Source organism: Globicephala melas, chromosome 9 (assembly GCF_963455315.2).
Source record: "Globicephala melas chromosome 9, mGloMel1.2, whole genome shotgun sequence".
Classification (NCBI taxonomy): domain Eukaryota; kingdom Metazoa; phylum Chordata; class Mammalia; order Artiodactyla; family Delphinidae; genus Globicephala; species Globicephala melas.
Window position 1 is genome coordinate 319,813 of NC_083322.1, and position 17,240 is coordinate 337,052.

Sequence of the window (17,240 nt, forward strand, 5' to 3'; positions counted from 1 at the left end):
GAAAATGCGTTTAGAGATCATAGCCAGGGTGCTATAGGGAGTCCTAGGGAGGTTAGTGTTTCAGGACTTTATTAAAGTTGTTGCTTTTGAGTTTTGCTCTGTCCGAAAGAATCTTGACCCTTCCAGTTCATATTTATAACCACCTACTCCCCAGCTTTGTCACTCCAGCTATATGGGTAATAGAGGTCATGCAGTTTCACTTAGCATCTTCTACAATATAAAGCACAAGTAATTTCATTATGTGCAGTATCCATCTTGACAGGAAAAGCAGTGTTTCCAGCCAGTACTTGTTGCTTGTCCACATCCGTTTAATAGAATCTCAGCCAACTATATAGGAATTATTCTAAGATAAATACCCACTAGAAAAATGAGCAATAAAATACAGATGTTGAATGAATGAATGGAATGTGTCCCACTAATATAGGAATATGCAGACTGAAACAGTGATAAAGTACCATTCTTCAACTGGATAGACTGATTTCTAATATAGGTGTAAAATATGATTTTTAATTGGGTGTAAAGAAAGGACATTTTACACAGTTTTGATGGGAATGTAAGTTTGTACAATATTAGGGCAATTATGTAGCATCTATCAACATAAAAAACGAACATGTATCTTTGACCAGAATTTCCACTTTTTGAATGCTAGTCTCCATGTGTATGTAACAACACGTGTTCACTGATTCATTACTTACAATAAAAGAGAAATTGTAAATATTCTAAGTGCTTGTCAATAGGAGGATGGGTATATAAATAATTATGATTTTACTGGAGTAAATTATGACATCAAAAGAACAAAACAAGAGCAGGCAAGGTATCTATACCAACAAGGGACAACGGCCTTGATGTTTTACGAAGTGAAAAACAAGGCATAGGACAGTATTGTGTGCCTAACCCGTTTCGTTTATAAAGAAACAAGCCTGCATGATTTGATATGAAAATTGGAAATAATTTGCATACTTAATATTTTTGCCCTTTCTTTAAAACAGCTTTTAGAAATTAATTGGACAGGACTGACTAATCTTCTCGATATCCCCGGATTGAAGTAAGTACTCTGTCACGTCCTGTGGGTAGCTTGCTGGTGGTGTCATGTGCGTTTCCAGTGTCGCAAAGACGACACAGATGTTTGAGAGCTGTGTCTTCCGAGCATGGTCCATGCTTTCTGGGCGGGCTCTCTTGGGCTCTGGTGTTGTCGCCCCGTCTGAGGCTCTGGGTCAGAGCTGCATGAGAGCCCTGTTAGGACTAGATGGAGCCTTTTCATTAGTCATGAGGTGTCTTTCCAGTTTTGGTGTTTTGATATCCCAGAAAATTAAAGAGAACTTTAAAAAGTTTTCAAGCTTAGATGTTTCAAAAGTAGCCCTTTCTGGAATCTTTTCGAGCTGTGCTGCGCCTTCCCTTTCTGCGTTATGTGCCTTGACCCGTGCCTCCCTGGAGGGGTAGGTGTCAGCCCTGGACCTGGGAGCTGCATCGTGTGGCTGGGAGGCCCTCATTGTTCCGTGTACCCTAGTGTCTGAAACACGAGGCAACCTTCCACCACGAGCATGTGAAGCCCTTCAGGGCTTGTCCCGCCTGTGAGAGAAGTGAGGCTTCCCAGTCGCGTCACAGAGTCCATCTGTCCTCCAAGGTGGAAGGTGGTGGCGGCAGACCTGTTAGCCACCTCTGAGCAGGAAGGTCTGAGGCTGCAGCCGCCAAGCCTGCTTCTGCTGGTTTCACTGTTGCATTTGAAGGTTAAAGTGTGTTGCTTGTTGGTTAAAGTTACATATGTTTCTAGTGGACACCGCTAATCTGTGGGGGGTTTTTCCCCCTAAAATAGCTTAAAAATTGAAATACGAAAGCCTTGGTTTCAATCTGTTTTTTTCTCTTCCCGTGTATTTATTTATGCCTTTGAAATGGCCATTAGAAAGAATTTTATTTTGTTTCATTATAAGGGAAAAATTAAGACTACACTGAGGCATAGTCATAACAATAAAAGTCTTTTTTAGGTGCTGTGGTTTATTGGATATAGAAAAATACTGTTATCTTTAAAAGATTTTTGGAACGAAAGGAAAACTTTAAAAGAGTTTTGTTAAAGTGTTGATTAGGATTCTTGCTTGCAACAACAAACCCAACTTACCTGGTCTTCATTAAGTGAGTAAATAATTGAGTAAACAAATACTGTTTTTTAGAGACAGTCTATTCACTCATCCGACAAATGGGTACGGAGTGCCTGCTGTGAGTGCCAGCCGTGGCCGTGAGCAGAGTGGAGCCTGCACCCTCGGCTGGTGTCGCCGAGAGGCCTGTGGCCCTGTGGGGTAGCCAGGCACAGCCAGGTGCTGGCGTCCACAGGACGGCTCCTGACTGCTTTTCTGTGTGTGGCTTTGTTGCCAGGCAGACTCTTGCTGTGAAGTAGCAGCTTCTAGCTTCTATTCCACATGCTCAGCAACCTCAGTTGGAAAAAAACCTTTTCCCACGAGTTCCAGCAAAAGTTCTAGGGTTGACTTCTGTTTGTCTGCCTGTCCTTGGACAGACCCTCCTGGTTCTGAGGATCAGGTTGGGCCTCGTGCCCACGCTGAGAGGAGGCAGAGAAGTGCTTGAAGAAGCTCCAGTGAAGGGGGGGTGGGCGGGGGGGGGTCCCCCAAGGAAGGGTTCCAGAAGTCAGAGGAGAGGGTGCTGCTTAGCTGGCAAAAACGACAAATCCCTGCTGTCGTTTAGTGTAGAAGAGTGTGGTCTGCTTTCCTCCCCCCTGCGTCCTGGGAGGGGTTTGTCGAGCATCTGCGCTGCAGGCCGTGTTGTGCTGGCTCCCTGTAGAGAGGCAGAGGGCGGGCTCTGCCGCATGAGCCTGCAGCACAGCTCGGGGGTCAGTCCCAGAGCATTCAGTTAGAAGGGAGAAATGCATGCACACTCGCACGACGCACACATACAACTACAGCGCCATTTCATTGCATGATTTTATATGAAGGCAGGCTCTTTTTGTATAGTAATAACTTCCAGCTGTTGTTTTGTATATGGGTTTTCATATATACAGTATATAAAACCTATTCTTCTATATTCATTATGTATAGGATTGCATTTGTCATTAAAAGTATCAATATATACTCATATATATGAGAAATACAGACAGAAATAGACACACACCATTCAAAAATGAGACTATGGTATAAAAGAAATATGGTAAAATATCCCTTTTAAATTATATATATTATATGATACATAATTATGTAAATTTTATGTGATACAATATACACATACCTACTTAACGTAAAACTTGGGCTACTATTTCTCAAAGATTTTGTCAAACATCTCACAGCTGTGGCAAGCCTTGTCCTATAAAAATAGATATTTAATAACTTTGACCCTAACATAATGAAATCTTGTGCCGAGCTTTACAAAACGAACATCTACAAGCTCTATCCATTGACTACAGAGCAGAATCCAAGGCATTATACAGTAGCAGTGGCGCCTGGGTCACTTCACTTCACCACAGAGTTTAGCTATCCTTACCCTTTTGCAACGAAGAGCCACAAACTGAGTGTTGGAGGGATGAAGGCTGTGACAGAAACAGAAGTAGGGTGATGAGCAGGGTCGGTTCCAAAGGACCAGAAGGGTGGGACACAGTGGAAGCTGTTCTGTGTGCTGAGCCCCGGCGTGGTCAGGACGAGCAGATCGGCTCAGGGGATGCCCAGCCCCACTTGGGAGGCCGCGGGTGGGGCTGCCTAGCTGAGCCTTGTGCTGGCACCGTAGGTGTTAGAGAGAGGTGAGGCGGTGGCCGACCACCATAGCAGCTAAGGGATTCTTGAAACATTTATGTCATCAGTGAGGGGTCTTCTGTTTCAACAGATTTTTCCATATAAACAAAATTGGTACTTCTGCAGGGAAATGCCTGAAGTAAGACTATGCTTGGTCTTAATGCTTTGAAGGGCCACCTCATCCTCTGCTTGGTGAACACTGATCCAGTGTCTGCCGGCTTAGACCCTCTGAGTCCCCCTGGACTGTTAGCGCCTGAGTTACTGGCCTCTTCAGCCGTAGAGTGGAGCTGTCTGTGTGGTTTGTCTTCTGCCCATGTCGGACTGAAAGGTGCTGTGCTGAGGTTCCGCATCTTGGCCTTGCATTTGGACCCCCAACCTGCAGTGAGGCTCAGTTATCACTCAGTGAATGACCGCACTTTCACTGTGTCCCGGTGGATGTTCCGTGTGTAGTTACTTTACATCTGCATGTTCATACTGTTAACATCTGAGAAGTACTGGCAAGAAGTAAGGTTCTTTTAAAACTTTGCACTTCTGGCTAAAGGTGTCCTTCTATAGCAATGAAACTTGGTTTACGTATGCCTTCAAAAGTGCTGTCACACATACGTTGCTTGATTCTCACATTTACACCAAAGAATAGACAAAAAGCATATTGAAAGTACATTTGTTTCTTTAGCCTCCACAGTTTTATTCTTGCTACTGAGATCTCTGTGCAGTGGTGTATAGTATTTCAAATTGATTACAGTATTCAGTACCCAAATAAAGTGTGAAGAAAGAATGAACTGTAAATTCCTTTACTTCATTGGGACCTCTGCATATATATCAGGAAAGATAAATTTAATGTAATAAACATGGAATGAGTAAATAAATGGATGCTTGTTTTGGTATTCTCTGTACTTTTATGGGTGTTTGAAATAGTTTATGTTAAAAAAAGATTTATTTAAATGTATCTTACTTATTCAGTATTAAATCAGTGATAAAGTTATGTGGAAATGTATGAGATGTTATTTAGAACGTTGTGAAATATAGCCAGAATAGTATCTTGTGTTCTCAGAATAAACCCCACATAATGGTCACTGTGGCAGTGCTGCATCTAAAGTATTAAACTGCTGGCTTCAAATACTGTGTTAGAGGGATCAGCTCCGCGCTGTCAGTGGGACATTGTGTCATGTCTATGCTAAGTTCACTGTTAACAGGAGATAACTAGTATTGGAGTGTCTGATAGTTGGTTTGTTTGTTTTTTACCTCCCACCTAACAGTGGTTTGTCAGATACTATCATTTTGGACATAATATCAAACTACCTGGTGCTTCCCAACCGAATCACAGTTCCTCTTGTCAGCGAAGTTCAAATAGCACAGTTGCGGTTTCCTATACCAAAGGTAAGCATCCGTTCATTAACACTTACAGACAGACTGGAGGAACTCTTCACATACTTGGGTGTTGTGACTTCTTGTATTTCTCCTAACAGCAGCCTTGCCACGTGGATCTTTTTTTTTTTTTGCGGTATGCGGGCCTCTCACTGTTGTGGCCTCTCCCGTTGCGGAGCACAGGCTTCGGACGCGCAGGCTCAGCGGCCATGGCTCACGGGCCCAGCCGCTCCGCGGCATGTGGGATCTTCCCAGACCGGGGCACGAACCTGTGTCCCCTGCATCGGTAGGCGGACTCTCAACCACTGCGCCACCAGGGAAGCCCCGCCACGTGGATCTTAATGCAGTAAAGGTGGTCTGTCCTGCCCTGTTCCTTAGGAGATTGGCTAAGGGGCATCTGGCCGAAAACTTTCAGAGACTTGAGGACAGTTCTTAAACCTCAGCTGTGAACCTCAGAGCTGCTCGTAGGGATTTAATTCTGCAGATATCATTGCAAGTTGTAAAGAACAGCTATGACAACTTATTTATTGCCTCAGAAAGCACTTCCTATTTGTATGTATCAAGATGTAACAGTTCAGCCTAAGCTGGGAACGTTGTACAAGCCTCCCCTCAGATATGACAAAGTGGGCATCTTTGAGGTCATTCAGTGAGGGATGTGGCAGGCACGTCGTTAGTGTTACAGCTGCCCTGGGTGGGATGGAAGGGCATGGCCGGGGCTGAGTCACAGCCCTGGGGTTAGGCAGCAGCTTCACTTTGGGAGCATATTCCTTGGTGTGTCTGGGCTGCTGTTTCTTCATCTGTAAGTTGGGGTGATGCCTGCACACAGAGGCGGGTCACACATGTTGGAGTCACCTTCGTTTGAGTAAACTAAACAACCTCTGTCTGAGACTGTGAGAGCCTGCTGGCCAAGGACGTGGAATTCTCTGCTGGGCACAGAGCTGGAGGGTTGGCCCCAGTTAGCAAGGGCTTCTCCCCCCTGGGCTTCACCCCACCCGTCTGGTCTGACCAACCTTGGGCTCCAGAAGTGGAGTGGGCAGCCTGTCACGTGGTGTCTGGTCCTAGTTCAGTGTTTGTTTCCTGAAGTAGAAGTGGCCAGCCTTTCCCCACTGCCCGTTACTCTTTCTAGGTAAATTCGATCTCAGTAACACTGCACAAACCAACAAACGTGCATGAGCATTCCTGTATTTTTTCAAGTAACAACACCCCAGTCATTCATGCCCAAATTAGTTACATTGTTGGCATTCAGCAGATGTGATGGGACACCATGTATGAGACAGGGATGTCTTTTTTTCCTTAACTTAGGATTCTCATCTCTGGAAACGCAGGCCTGCCTTTCCACATAGAAATCCCCATGCTCCTAGGCCATTAGGCTTTGTATTCTCTGAGTACAGGTGACCATCTAAGCCTGCCCGGATCCAGCCTCCCTGCTGCTCAGATATGTTTGTTGCCACATTATCTAAGCTTTAGACCTGTGAAAATATAAGCCAGGGATTTTGTTTTGTTATGGTTTTAAAAGCGTATCTATCTGTAAAAATGTCTATCTTTCTATGCTGGTTGGTTCAGAAATACTACCTGGTAATTCTTTACAAGCGTTTCGTGGTGTGGATGCTGCCCTCCTCAAGGTAACTTTACAGGTTGTGTTTGCCTTGAAAGAAATACGAGTGGAGATTTTTAATTCTATCAATTAAACAACATTTTTGAAAAAGATAACTATGTTAAGTCTGTGAGTCATATGTATCTCAGATTTTCAGTTTCCTATCCATAAAATAGGTTTAATGACAGTATTTCACAGGATTGTTGTAAAAATTCAGTGAAGTAATTGGAAAGTAATTGCACATCAAGGACTTAGGAACAGTCTCGTGCATCCTGTAGTGCCAGTTATCACTGGTTATCACTGCAGTTACCACTAATGTTACAACTACCGAAACACAGGACTGTTTGGTGACCCATGAGGCCCTGTGCCATCTGACCTCCTGCCGTCCTGCCCTGCCCAAGTTGGGCTCCTGGGGTCCCTGGGGTACAGTGCCGCTCTGGGACCCCCCGTCCCAGGAGAAGTCTGCAAGAGGTGGTGGCTCACGCTAGCCCATCCCGTCTCTGGCTCCGGTCAGACCCCTGGGACCCCGTTGTGCTGCTCCTGGCATCACGTGTTTGCCTTTTTTGCTCAGGGAGGAGGAGCTGCCTGGTCCCTGTGCACAGGCTTCGCTCCATGTCTGTTGGGTGAGCCAGTGAGCAGTCTGCTCTGTCTTCCTTCTTTCCAGGGTGTCCTGAGGATACACTTTATTGAAGCTCAGGATCTTCAGGGAAAAGACACTTACCTTAAGGGACTTATCAAGGGGAAGTCAGACCCCTATGGAGTGATTCGAGTTGGCAACCAAATCTTCCAAAGCAAGGTCATCAAGGAGAACCTCAGTCCAAAGTGGAACGAGGTGTACGAGGTGAGGGAGTGGGTGCTGCTGCCGTCCCCCCTCCACATTTCTGTTCCACTCCTGCTGCGGGGTCGTGGTGTGCTTATTTAGTTCAGGGTAATCTCAATTCTCTTTGCTTTCATTTTCCATTTTTAAAACTATTGTACCTTGTATCCCTACCTCACACAAAATTTTAAACCTTAATCGCATCAAGCTATCACAGTAAATAATTAGCCCTTGATACACATAAACGTATTCCAAAATGAGGTTATTTACCATTTTGTAAATTTTCATTTAATACATCTGGACATCTCTACATGTCAATAAATATAGCTGTTCACTTGAGTAGGTACCATCATGTTTTTACTCAGAGAGATCTGGGCTTTTGGGTTCATTGTAACCAGTGCTGTATGAGTGTCGTGGGTTTTCTGCATTTGGCCAAGTTTTCCCCGCATTACGCTCCTCAGAGTGGAATTGCTGCATCACAAGGTATGCGGTTTGGAAAGAACTGAGAAGTGGTGCAGTTTATACCCATCAGCTTCCCGTCCTCCCAGCCTGGTCTGTTGCCAAATCTCTCAATCTCGGAGTGGTGGTGAGTGGGGCACTTGCGGCCACCCTGCAGCCAGCACTGACCGGGGCCGCTGCCGGAGTGGAGAGACATCCAAGCTTGTGGCCCCCGGTAACTGGGGACAAGGCACAGTGGCCCATGGCCATGTGCGCAGATACAGGTCCCTAGCAGGGACCCTGCCATCCAGAAGTGTGTCGGGTCCGGCAGCGGGGACCTCAGTGCTGTGCAGCTGCTGCCGCTGACTGCAGTCACGTACTCAGTAGACACGGTACTAGTGAATGTGAGATAACTGTGAGCTGCTACCTTTCAGGCTCTGGTCTATGAACATCCCGGACAAGAATTAGAGATCGAGCTCTTTGACGAAGACCCAGACAAGGACGACTTCCTCGGAAGGTAAATCCTTCGTGACTGAGGAGAGCGTAGACTCTTTTTCTTTGATAATCACTGTTAAACATGTAATATAACTTCAAAAACAGGATTATGTACATGTTATGTGTATTTTAAAATGGCTCTTAGATGTAGCGTTGCTTCACCTTAGATTTCTTAAAACACGGTTTGTTCCTAAAACATTCACATTTAAATAAGTAAAGGAAAGCTGCTAGATCTGTGTCCATCATAGCAGCCACATGTTGCTATTTAAATTAAATTGATTAAAGTTAAGCAAAGTTTAAAATTCATTTTCTTAGTTGTGCTGCCCCATTTTAAGTGCTCAGCAGCCACGCATGGCCCCCAGTCCAGCCCAGCTCTCCAGCCTTTACACCACGCAGGCAGGTGTGCGCTAGGTTATAGAAACAGGTTTTTTAACTTTTGATTTGTTATTGGGTTATGGGGGCGGGGAGTAGATAGTAATTTATATTGTGCCTATATACTGGAAAAGCAAATATTGACCTGTTTGCTTAAATTGAACAACCTGTACAGCTGAAAAAAATACCAAAAAACACACTTCAGCCTAACCTTTATTATTTAACTGAATTTCTTGTGGCAAAAAAGATATAAGGATAGATGACATTGGACATGTCTGGCTTCATCAAGAATGGCCTGTGTGTTAGGCTGTGACCTCAGAATTCATTCATGAGACAGTTTAATGAGGAGCAACCAAAAGATTTCAAGCAAGGCAGCGAACAGATCAGACCTGCATTCCAGTAAAGCCACTGTTAGGTTATCAGGGACCGAGACTGGGGACTGGCCGGCCTTCAGGAGGCTGTTGGGATAGATCAGGAGAGAGATGTCAGGTCTGACCTGGGGCAGAGCTCGGGGGCAGAGAGGAGGTGTGGCTGCAGAAGAAGGGGGTGTCACTGTCCCGTCCTGGTCGTCTCTGGCTCGGGGGGCTGGCTGCATGCTCCCAGCAGTGCAGGATTATTGGGGGAAATGGAACTGGCTGTCGGGGACATGCCGAGCATGAGGCAGAGGCCTCTGTGGCCACAGAGACTCTGGTCAGAGCTGAGGAGCGAGTCTGGGGAGGCAGTCAAGGCCTAACTGAGCGTGCAGGTGGCTGAGCCGGAGCTATGGGCAGCAGCTCGGAGGGCATGCCAGGCCCAGGGCGGAATATGCCTGCACAATTGGGGTGCGTGTGAGCAGCTCCGTGTGGGGAAGACCAGCCCTCCCAGCTCTGACCGCAGCTGTGCCTCACCGAGTGTTCCTACCTCCCCGCTCTTCCCTACCTCGCTTCACTCTCGTGGGTGGAAGCTTGGGGAAGCTTTTGGAAGAAGTCTGTTTCTTGACAAACTAGCATTTTGTTGCATTTCTGGAGTACCTTTTCATAGACTAATGCTTAAGGTTATTTCAGTTGTAAGAAGTGTGTTTCTGTGTTCTAAAGTTGTTGTATTGTTATTTCTATAGTCTTATGATTGATCTTATTGAAGTTGAAAAGGAGCGCCTTTTAGATGAAGTAAGTTTCCTTTGAGTATTGTTCTATTTCATGAGTGTTGACAGAGCACCTGCTGCCACCGCCACCTGATGGTCTGAGACCTTAACATCCGCTCACAGACGTTGAGGACTTAGGCCTTCTAGTAACAGCAAAGTGAAAAGAAGTCAGCACCTACCAGACACTCGAAATTCCTGAGGATGCAAACACACACCAACTTTGTTTCAGGCAGGCACGCTCTCCTTCGGAGTCAGGGCAGAATCTGGGAGAAACTCCCCAATAACAGGCATTTTAAAGATAGTTGGAGTTCACAGCAGAGCTGGCACAGTGCAGTTGATGAGAAATTGTCCCATGAAAGATACCCACAAATACAGTATGAATTGACAGCAACAGACGTACTTCAAGCAAGATATTGCTATCAGAATAAAAAGGATAAAAAAGGAAGTTTGTGGTGGCTTCTAAAAGATGGGTAAGATTTGGATAAGTAAAGCGTAATTAACCAAATCACTGCTGAGATCTGCTTTCAAAGTAACATGTTTCCCTTCCCATGCACGCCAGCACACACTCAACAGGTATCTGCAGTTTATCATGTTGTGTGCCAGGTGCTGTGTGCAGTGACAGGCAGAGCAGACAAAGCCCTGCACTCGGGGCAGTCTCTTCTTAATACTGAGTGTTTGGGGACCATCCTCGATTAATTGCTTTGTGGCTTTTAAGCTGAAACAAGTGTATACTAATTATTAGTATATAGTGATGAGGAAAAACAGACCTGTTAATGTGTCTGATATTGAAATTCAGACTTGGGATCAATGTTATATTCTCTCTTGGCCCATAAATTCTATGGAAGTCCATACGTAAAAGCCTGACAGTGTTGGGTGGTATAAGAGGACATTTGAGTCCTTGCATGTGAATTGGGGGTGGAATTGGGAGTCAGTGAGTTAAGACACGCAAAGTGGCCACTGCTGTTGGTGTCTGGGGCCAGCAGCTGGTTCTCAGGCCTGGAGCTAAAGGTGGCAGGACTCAGGCCTTCTGCGTTTGTGGAGACTGTTCAGTTTGCGTGTCTGATCCAGGAGGACTTTGGCTGAACTGTCTTGCTTTCTCTGCAGTGGTTCACCCTGGACGAGGTCCTCAGAGGAAAGCTGCACTTGAAACTGGAGTGGCTCACGCTCATGCCAGACGCTTCAAACCTCGAGAAGGTGCTGGATGGGGTCCCATGACAGCCTGCACTCCTGATCGCTAAGATTAGTACCTTTAAACTGTGCTGCTGCTCACTTAAAAAAATACAGCAATCATTTTGACTCCTGTGCTGTAAATCACTACAGTAGTGCCAGGGGTAAATTAGAGATAATGGAAGTTTACAGGTCATTCTCACCTGTTTTATGAGATCTTTAAATTTTGTGCTTGATTATTGTATAGGGATTTGAAGAGCCACAGGTGACCCGAATGCTTCGTTTGATTGATCTGAATAGAATCTTGTGTTCATTCTCTCTGTATTGCATATATCAGATGCTTATTTCTCCACTTTTCTTATTCTCTTGAGGATTATAGACATAATCAGGAAGAAATAGGAACCTTGGAAACCCACCTGCTGAAGCTTTTTCCTTTCCTTGTAGGTGCTGACAGACATCAGAGCTGACAAAGATCAAGCCAATGACGGGCTGTCCTCCTCGCTGCTCGTCTTGTACTTGGACTCAGCCAGGAACCTCCCGGTAGGTGCCTCCGCGAGAGCCCACTGGGTGCTCGTTTCCTGGCAGTGGATCCTGCTGTGTTCAGCCGCGCCCACGCCATGTCCCCATTCTTGTTGCTGTGTTTTCACTTCACTCCAGTCCAAGAGAGCAGCAGTGTAGAGGGATACGTGTGCATTTCCTCCATGAGTGTAATTTTATGTTTACATCTTATTGGTTTATCCAGGATGGTCAGAATTATCTTACATGTTTTAAGAAGAAATCTCCAGTACATAGGAAAAGAATTCACCTAGTAGTTAGAGAAGAAGATTTTCTGTAGAGAATCACTAATTATTAAAATGTAGTGCCTAAAAGATGAAAATTATATCCCTTTGGCATCATCCTGGAAGTAGCACAGCAGGGTGACGGGGCAGCGTCGGGTGATCCCCTGCACACACGGCTTCTGGCCCAGAGCAGTGCCTCTCCTCGTGGGCGTCAGAGTCATTTCACTCTCAGAAAAACTGTAGAGAACAGTTTTTACAACAACGACTAGAAGCGTGGAGAAGGGTCGATCAAGCCCTGGTGTGATGCTCGCCTCCACACTGAGGCTAGTGTGCTCGTGATCAGTGTTTATCGTTTTGATCATGTTTTTTTTTGCTTGGTTTTGTTTTTGTTTTTGTTTTTGTTTTGCGGTACGCAGGCCTCTCACTGTTGTGGCCTCTCCCGTTGCGGAGCACAGGCTCCGGACGCACGGGCCCAGCGGCCATGGCTCACGGGCCCAGCCGCTCCGCGGCATGTGGGATCTTCCCGGACCGGAGCAGGAACCCGTGTCCCCTGCATCGGCAGGCGGACTCTCAACCGCTGCGCCACCAGGGAAACCCTGATAATGTGTTTTGAGTGCCCATTCACTTGTTCAATAGATGGCCTTCCTTGTTCCATTTCACTGTTGGAGGCCAGTTTTGTTGAAAGAAAGACAACTACCTCCAGATGAAAGGTGTTTCCTCCTGAAATGATACTGGTTCCAGGTCACCCAAGTGCACCTGTAGACAGTCCCCCAGGGTGTGTCCTTGGTGCGGGTGGACGTCTGGGCATCTCACCTCACTGTGATCGCACCATGCTGTTCCTTTACCTCGTGAAATGCACACCCTGATTCTGTTTAGCACCTCTCAAGGGTTTAAAATTGTGCATTACTTGGGCTTTGTTCACAAGCAGAGTCAATGTATTTTGGGCATCTCTATGTTTTATTTAAAGTTTTTAACGATTAAAATCTGATCATGTATTTTTTTCATATTGGGAAGATGTAACAATTGTGTGTATAAATGTATATAATTGTACTCTTTCTTTCAGTGAAGGTTTAACCTTTCTGCAGAATTACTTGTACGGTAGAACTTTTTGCTTTTAACCACAATAATGTTTTAAAGTCTTTCATAATGCCTGATGGAAGTGAATTTGTTATGTATTTTAGGATATAGAGCAAAGTGGTGGGGAATTGGCCTCTCTTTAGAACTGTGTGTTTTGTCACATTAAATTAAAATTGAATAATGTCATGTAAGCAAAAGACAGAAAGAAAAGTGATTGTACAACCTTCTGTTAAAAGGGCACTTTGTGCATGAAGGTATGCTCTGGCCGTCAAAGGCAAAGGATCTTTACAAAACCACTGCCCGGTTGGGCCTGTCTCCACGGGAGTGCGTGCTGTCCCCTGCGTTTCTGCGTGATTCTTTGACTCTGCCTGTTGCATCCTGGTTATTAGTGCTCTTGTGCCTTCATTGACCACAATCCACCATTCTTTGCTTTCTTCTCCCATTTCCATTTTCCCAAGAGTATCTACGAGGGAAACTTTGGGTGTGGCTACTTAAAAGAGAGGCGAGCGTCGGGACTAGTGTTTTGTGAAAATACTGCCTCAGTCTGTAGAGCACTATTTGTGAGTTCTCAGTGTTCTTCCTTCCTTCTGTTTGGTGGAGACTGCTAGAATGTGGACTGGAACTTCAATGCCATCTGCTCAGTGGTGGAATGACGTGCATGCTTTTTCAGTTTCTTGCATGATTTCAGTTACTGGGCATGTTTCTTTCGTGCTTGTTTTGTGAAACGTAACACTGCTGTAACTAATGTTGGTGACTGCATCTGATACCGAGGTGGACAAACCCCATGAGCCATGGAGGAGCCTTGGGCTCTGACGCTGCTCCTGGCCCTTAAAAAATTAAAAAAAAAAAAAAATCATCTGAGGAAAAAGTAGTGAAGCCATAATGATTAAAATGGATTTTCTTATGGTTCATCTCAATGTGAGATGTAAATATTTCTTTGCAAGCTTTCAAAAAACTTCCTTAAATCTACTTTCTCCTCCTGACCAAACACAGAAGTGTCAGAGCTTGGCTTTCCATGAAGTCCCCCGTGGCCTTGGGGACAGTCAGTGAAGACAGAAACTCACTGCTGCTCTGAAAACACGCCTTCTCCCTCCCCATTTAACCAGAGCTCCTAGGGTGCAAAAACATGTTGAGTTTATGATTCACTTCTTTTAAGGAACTTAAAGAATTTCCTGGGGTGGGTAATTGAGCATTCCTACCTTTATCTGGGAAGCTGATTTTCATCTCATATATTTCCCTGAGGCCTTGCTCTGGTGCCTTGATTCCTGGCACTCTTCTTGGTCCCTTTAGCAGTTATTTTCACTTGCTTTGGGGTCAGAGAAAGCCACCGATGGCTTAGTCATTAGTCTAGAAACTAATTATTGATTTAATTCAATAACTAGTGAGATTCTTAAAGTTCATTTGTTTCATTTTAATTTGTTATTTCTATTTCTGCATGCATTCTCAGTTTATTCTTAATTTAAAAAATAAAAAAGAAGGGGGAGAGCAAAACTGAAAGAATAGGCATTTTTGACCCATTTTATAGGTGAGGACAGTCAAGCCCCTGAAGAGTGGGTGAGCTGCTGTTGCGTCTCCTCGCATCCCCTGCCCACCTTCTGGGAGGTCAGAATGAGGGCAGTCATGCATATCAGCAGCTGTTTTCTGTCACTTCCAGGTGTTTCCTAGTGGAAATCTGTGTTGTAAGCTGCTGTAAATGACAGTCTTGCTCAGCTGCATGAGTTACTGTTTTCTGTAACTGCTTCTTTTAAAGGAAATATTTCTGAACTTGTGTCAGGATTTTTTAAATTGCTTTGTAATATTTAGCTAAGATGTGACTGGGTTATCCAAACTAACTTTCCTCCCACATTACCAAAACCACATGTTCTGCTTGATGATTCAGTTGTAGGAATCAACAAAATGTCCTACAAAATAAATTCGAATAGATTGATCACTTTTCTCCCCTTTGATTGTCAGTGTGAAGTGAGATCAGTTGTCAGTTGTCCCTAAAGGCTGAGCCTGTTGCTATTTCCAGTAGAGGTTTTGGGCTGCTGGCAGCCCGTCGCTCTCTTACCTTTTGCTGCTCAAAACTCTCTTCATGTTCAGCCTCACCAGTGCATTTCCACCAGTGGTCCTGTCTGGAAGCCTCAGCACAGCAGGACTTTCTCCCAAGCTGGGAACGGCCTCTTTATCCTGTGGCCTTAGCACTCGGGCCTCCTCCTTCTGGCCAGAGGAACGAGAGGGTGATTTCTGACCCCCGGAGGCCAGCTTCAGACCCTGAGGCCTCCATGACCACATGCATTTCCCAAGTGCTTTCCAAGGGCTCTGCGTGCACAACTCATTGAGTCTCAGGCTGGCAGGATCCTTTCTCAGATGAGGCACTGAGATTAGAGACCCAGGGTTGCCACTAGCAAGCCGCAGAGCCAGGATCTGAGCACCGCTGTGTGACCCAGAGCCCACGTTTTCCACCCTCCTGTCTGGTCCATCCGTGTATAAAGTGAATTTGTTACCACTTCATTAAGTTTGTAAGTTCATAGTGCTGTATATGGAGTTTATCTGAGGGGAGTGGTGTTTGCACTAATGTCCACTTTATACATAAAAACGTTGGCTGTATAACATGGAGACCCTTGGGTGTGATGCTTCTAGGTGCTCTGTGAAAGTGATTTTAGCTCTCAGTTTAAAAAAGTGCAGGTTGCTGTTACTGCCCCTGCTTACGGTGAGCAGCCCCAGAGTGGACGGTGCAGTGATGTCTGGAGGCCCCACGCTGGGCCCTCACCGAGTGCACCTGAGCAGCCTGATCTGTCTCACCCCAGGCCGGTGCAGCTTCCCACGCCCATGCTCACAGGCTCCTCTTGCACCCCTGACACCCACCATGGCTTCTTTCTTTGTTTCACTTCACTTGATGCACTTGGAATAACATGTGCACAGTACAGGTCACATCCTTGCAAAGTTAGAGTTTCCTTGGTGCCCGCAGAAGGTCTGTCCTCACAGCTCAGGGCAGCAGTTCCCAGCCCGGCCCGGCCCCCCCCTCTAGGGGCATCTGCTGGGGCTGGTGTTTCAGGCTGCTTCACAAAGAATAGAATTCAATTTGAAGTTAATTACAACTCAAGTGATCAAGTGATCACTTGATGAAGTGATCAAGTTTTTCATCTTAAATGTTAATCCTCAAAGGATCTTGCAAAACAACTCAGTCTTGCCCTTTTGAGGGCAAGAAAGTAATGAGTTTTTAAAAATCAATACAAGTAGGACATAAAACCTGTAATAATAGAACTTTAAAGCGAGGAGGAACTTTTGAGGTGATCTAATAATCAGCCTCTGCATTTTGTGCTTGGAAAAGAATGGGGGACGAAATAGATCGGGTCCCATCTCTGCTGTGGTTTTCCACTAGAAGGTAAAGTTCAGAAGGAGGAAAAGTAGGGTTTGGTGTTATAGGATATGATTTGGTTTGAGAGCAGTTGGGGTGTCTGTGGCCCATTCATTTGTACTTTAGGTAAAACCTTTAGGTTAATAATGGTTGATATTTTAGGGGTTTGTTCAAGCAAAGGATAGTAAATAGAACCCTTTCCTCAAGTTTCACTCTTGGATTTTTCAAATCCCAAAGACAGGAGGGGTGGGGGAGTAAAAGAACAGTAATCATAGAAGGTAAGGAAATATGTTTTGATATTTATAAAGGTTTAGTCTAAGATAAAATCTTGGGCAATAAGAATACTTTTACAAATGGTTTATACTGTTTCTTTGTTTAATTCTTGGTGGTTTTTGTTTAAAGATTTTTTGTTGTTGTTTTCGTAAATTTTCATGTCATTAACCTTAACATAAACTCCTCATTGCATGTTTTATTAACCCTTGGTGTATTCATTTTCTTCTGACTTGAAAGAGTAACCCATTAGAATTTAACCCTGATGTCTTGAAGAAGGCTGCAATTCAGAAAGCTTTAAAGGTAAACTAATAGTTTTCCCTTCGAAAGTTAATTAAAACATATTGAAAGAGATGATGCTCTAACCTTTATCGGTTTATTGACAAATTCTTCCCAAAGTAATAGAGTAATTACTTGTTTAGTTGCGGAGAGCCTATTTTTGTTGTCAAAGAATTAGTAGTTAGAAGAATTTAAGTCGATTTTGACAATAAACTTTACAAAATACCAATATGGTAAATTAGACTTTTGTCCTGTTGGCCTTAGGCAGCAGTATCTAAGGTGGTTTTAAATCATCTGTACTTTAATTGGATTTGAATTTGTGAAAATGGTGAAGTAAAGTTCTGTTTAAAATCTTAACCAGTTTTTAGATTATGATTAAAACGTATGCCCGATGCACTGTGA

The 17,240-nt window shown here is 44.7% G+C and overlaps 1 protein-coding gene across 8 annotated transcripts in view; it reads left to right on the plus strand.

Moving 5' to 3' along the window:
* The window catches only part of ESYT2 (extended synaptotagmin 2), a 77,019-nt gene that overhangs the window by 43,089 nt on the left and 16,690 nt on the right, over positions 1 to 17,240 (plus strand). For 4 of the 8 annotated variants that reach the window (XM_060305014.2, XM_070046261.1, XM_060305015.2 and 1 more), the window contains 9 exons: positions 990 to 1,045; positions 4,982 to 5,102; positions 7,349 to 7,525; positions 8,374 to 8,456; positions 9,903 to 9,951; positions 11,031 to 11,120; positions 11,538 to 11,633; positions 13,408 to 13,509; positions 16,800 to 16,862. In XM_060305014.2, the coding sequence (XP_060160997.1) occupies positions 990 to 1,045; positions 4,982 to 5,102; positions 7,349 to 7,525; positions 8,374 to 8,456; positions 9,903 to 9,951; positions 11,031 to 11,120; positions 11,538 to 11,633; positions 13,408 to 13,509; positions 16,800 to 16,862 (837 nt within the window). The remainder of the gene's footprint in view (positions 1 to 989; positions 1,046 to 4,981; positions 5,103 to 7,348; positions 7,526 to 8,373; positions 8,457 to 9,902; positions 9,952 to 11,030; positions 11,121 to 11,537; positions 11,634 to 13,407; positions 13,510 to 16,799; positions 16,863 to 17,240) is intronic. The other 4 variants (XM_070046262.1, XM_030854379.2, XM_030854381.2 and 1 more) reach the window with 2 other exon arrangements.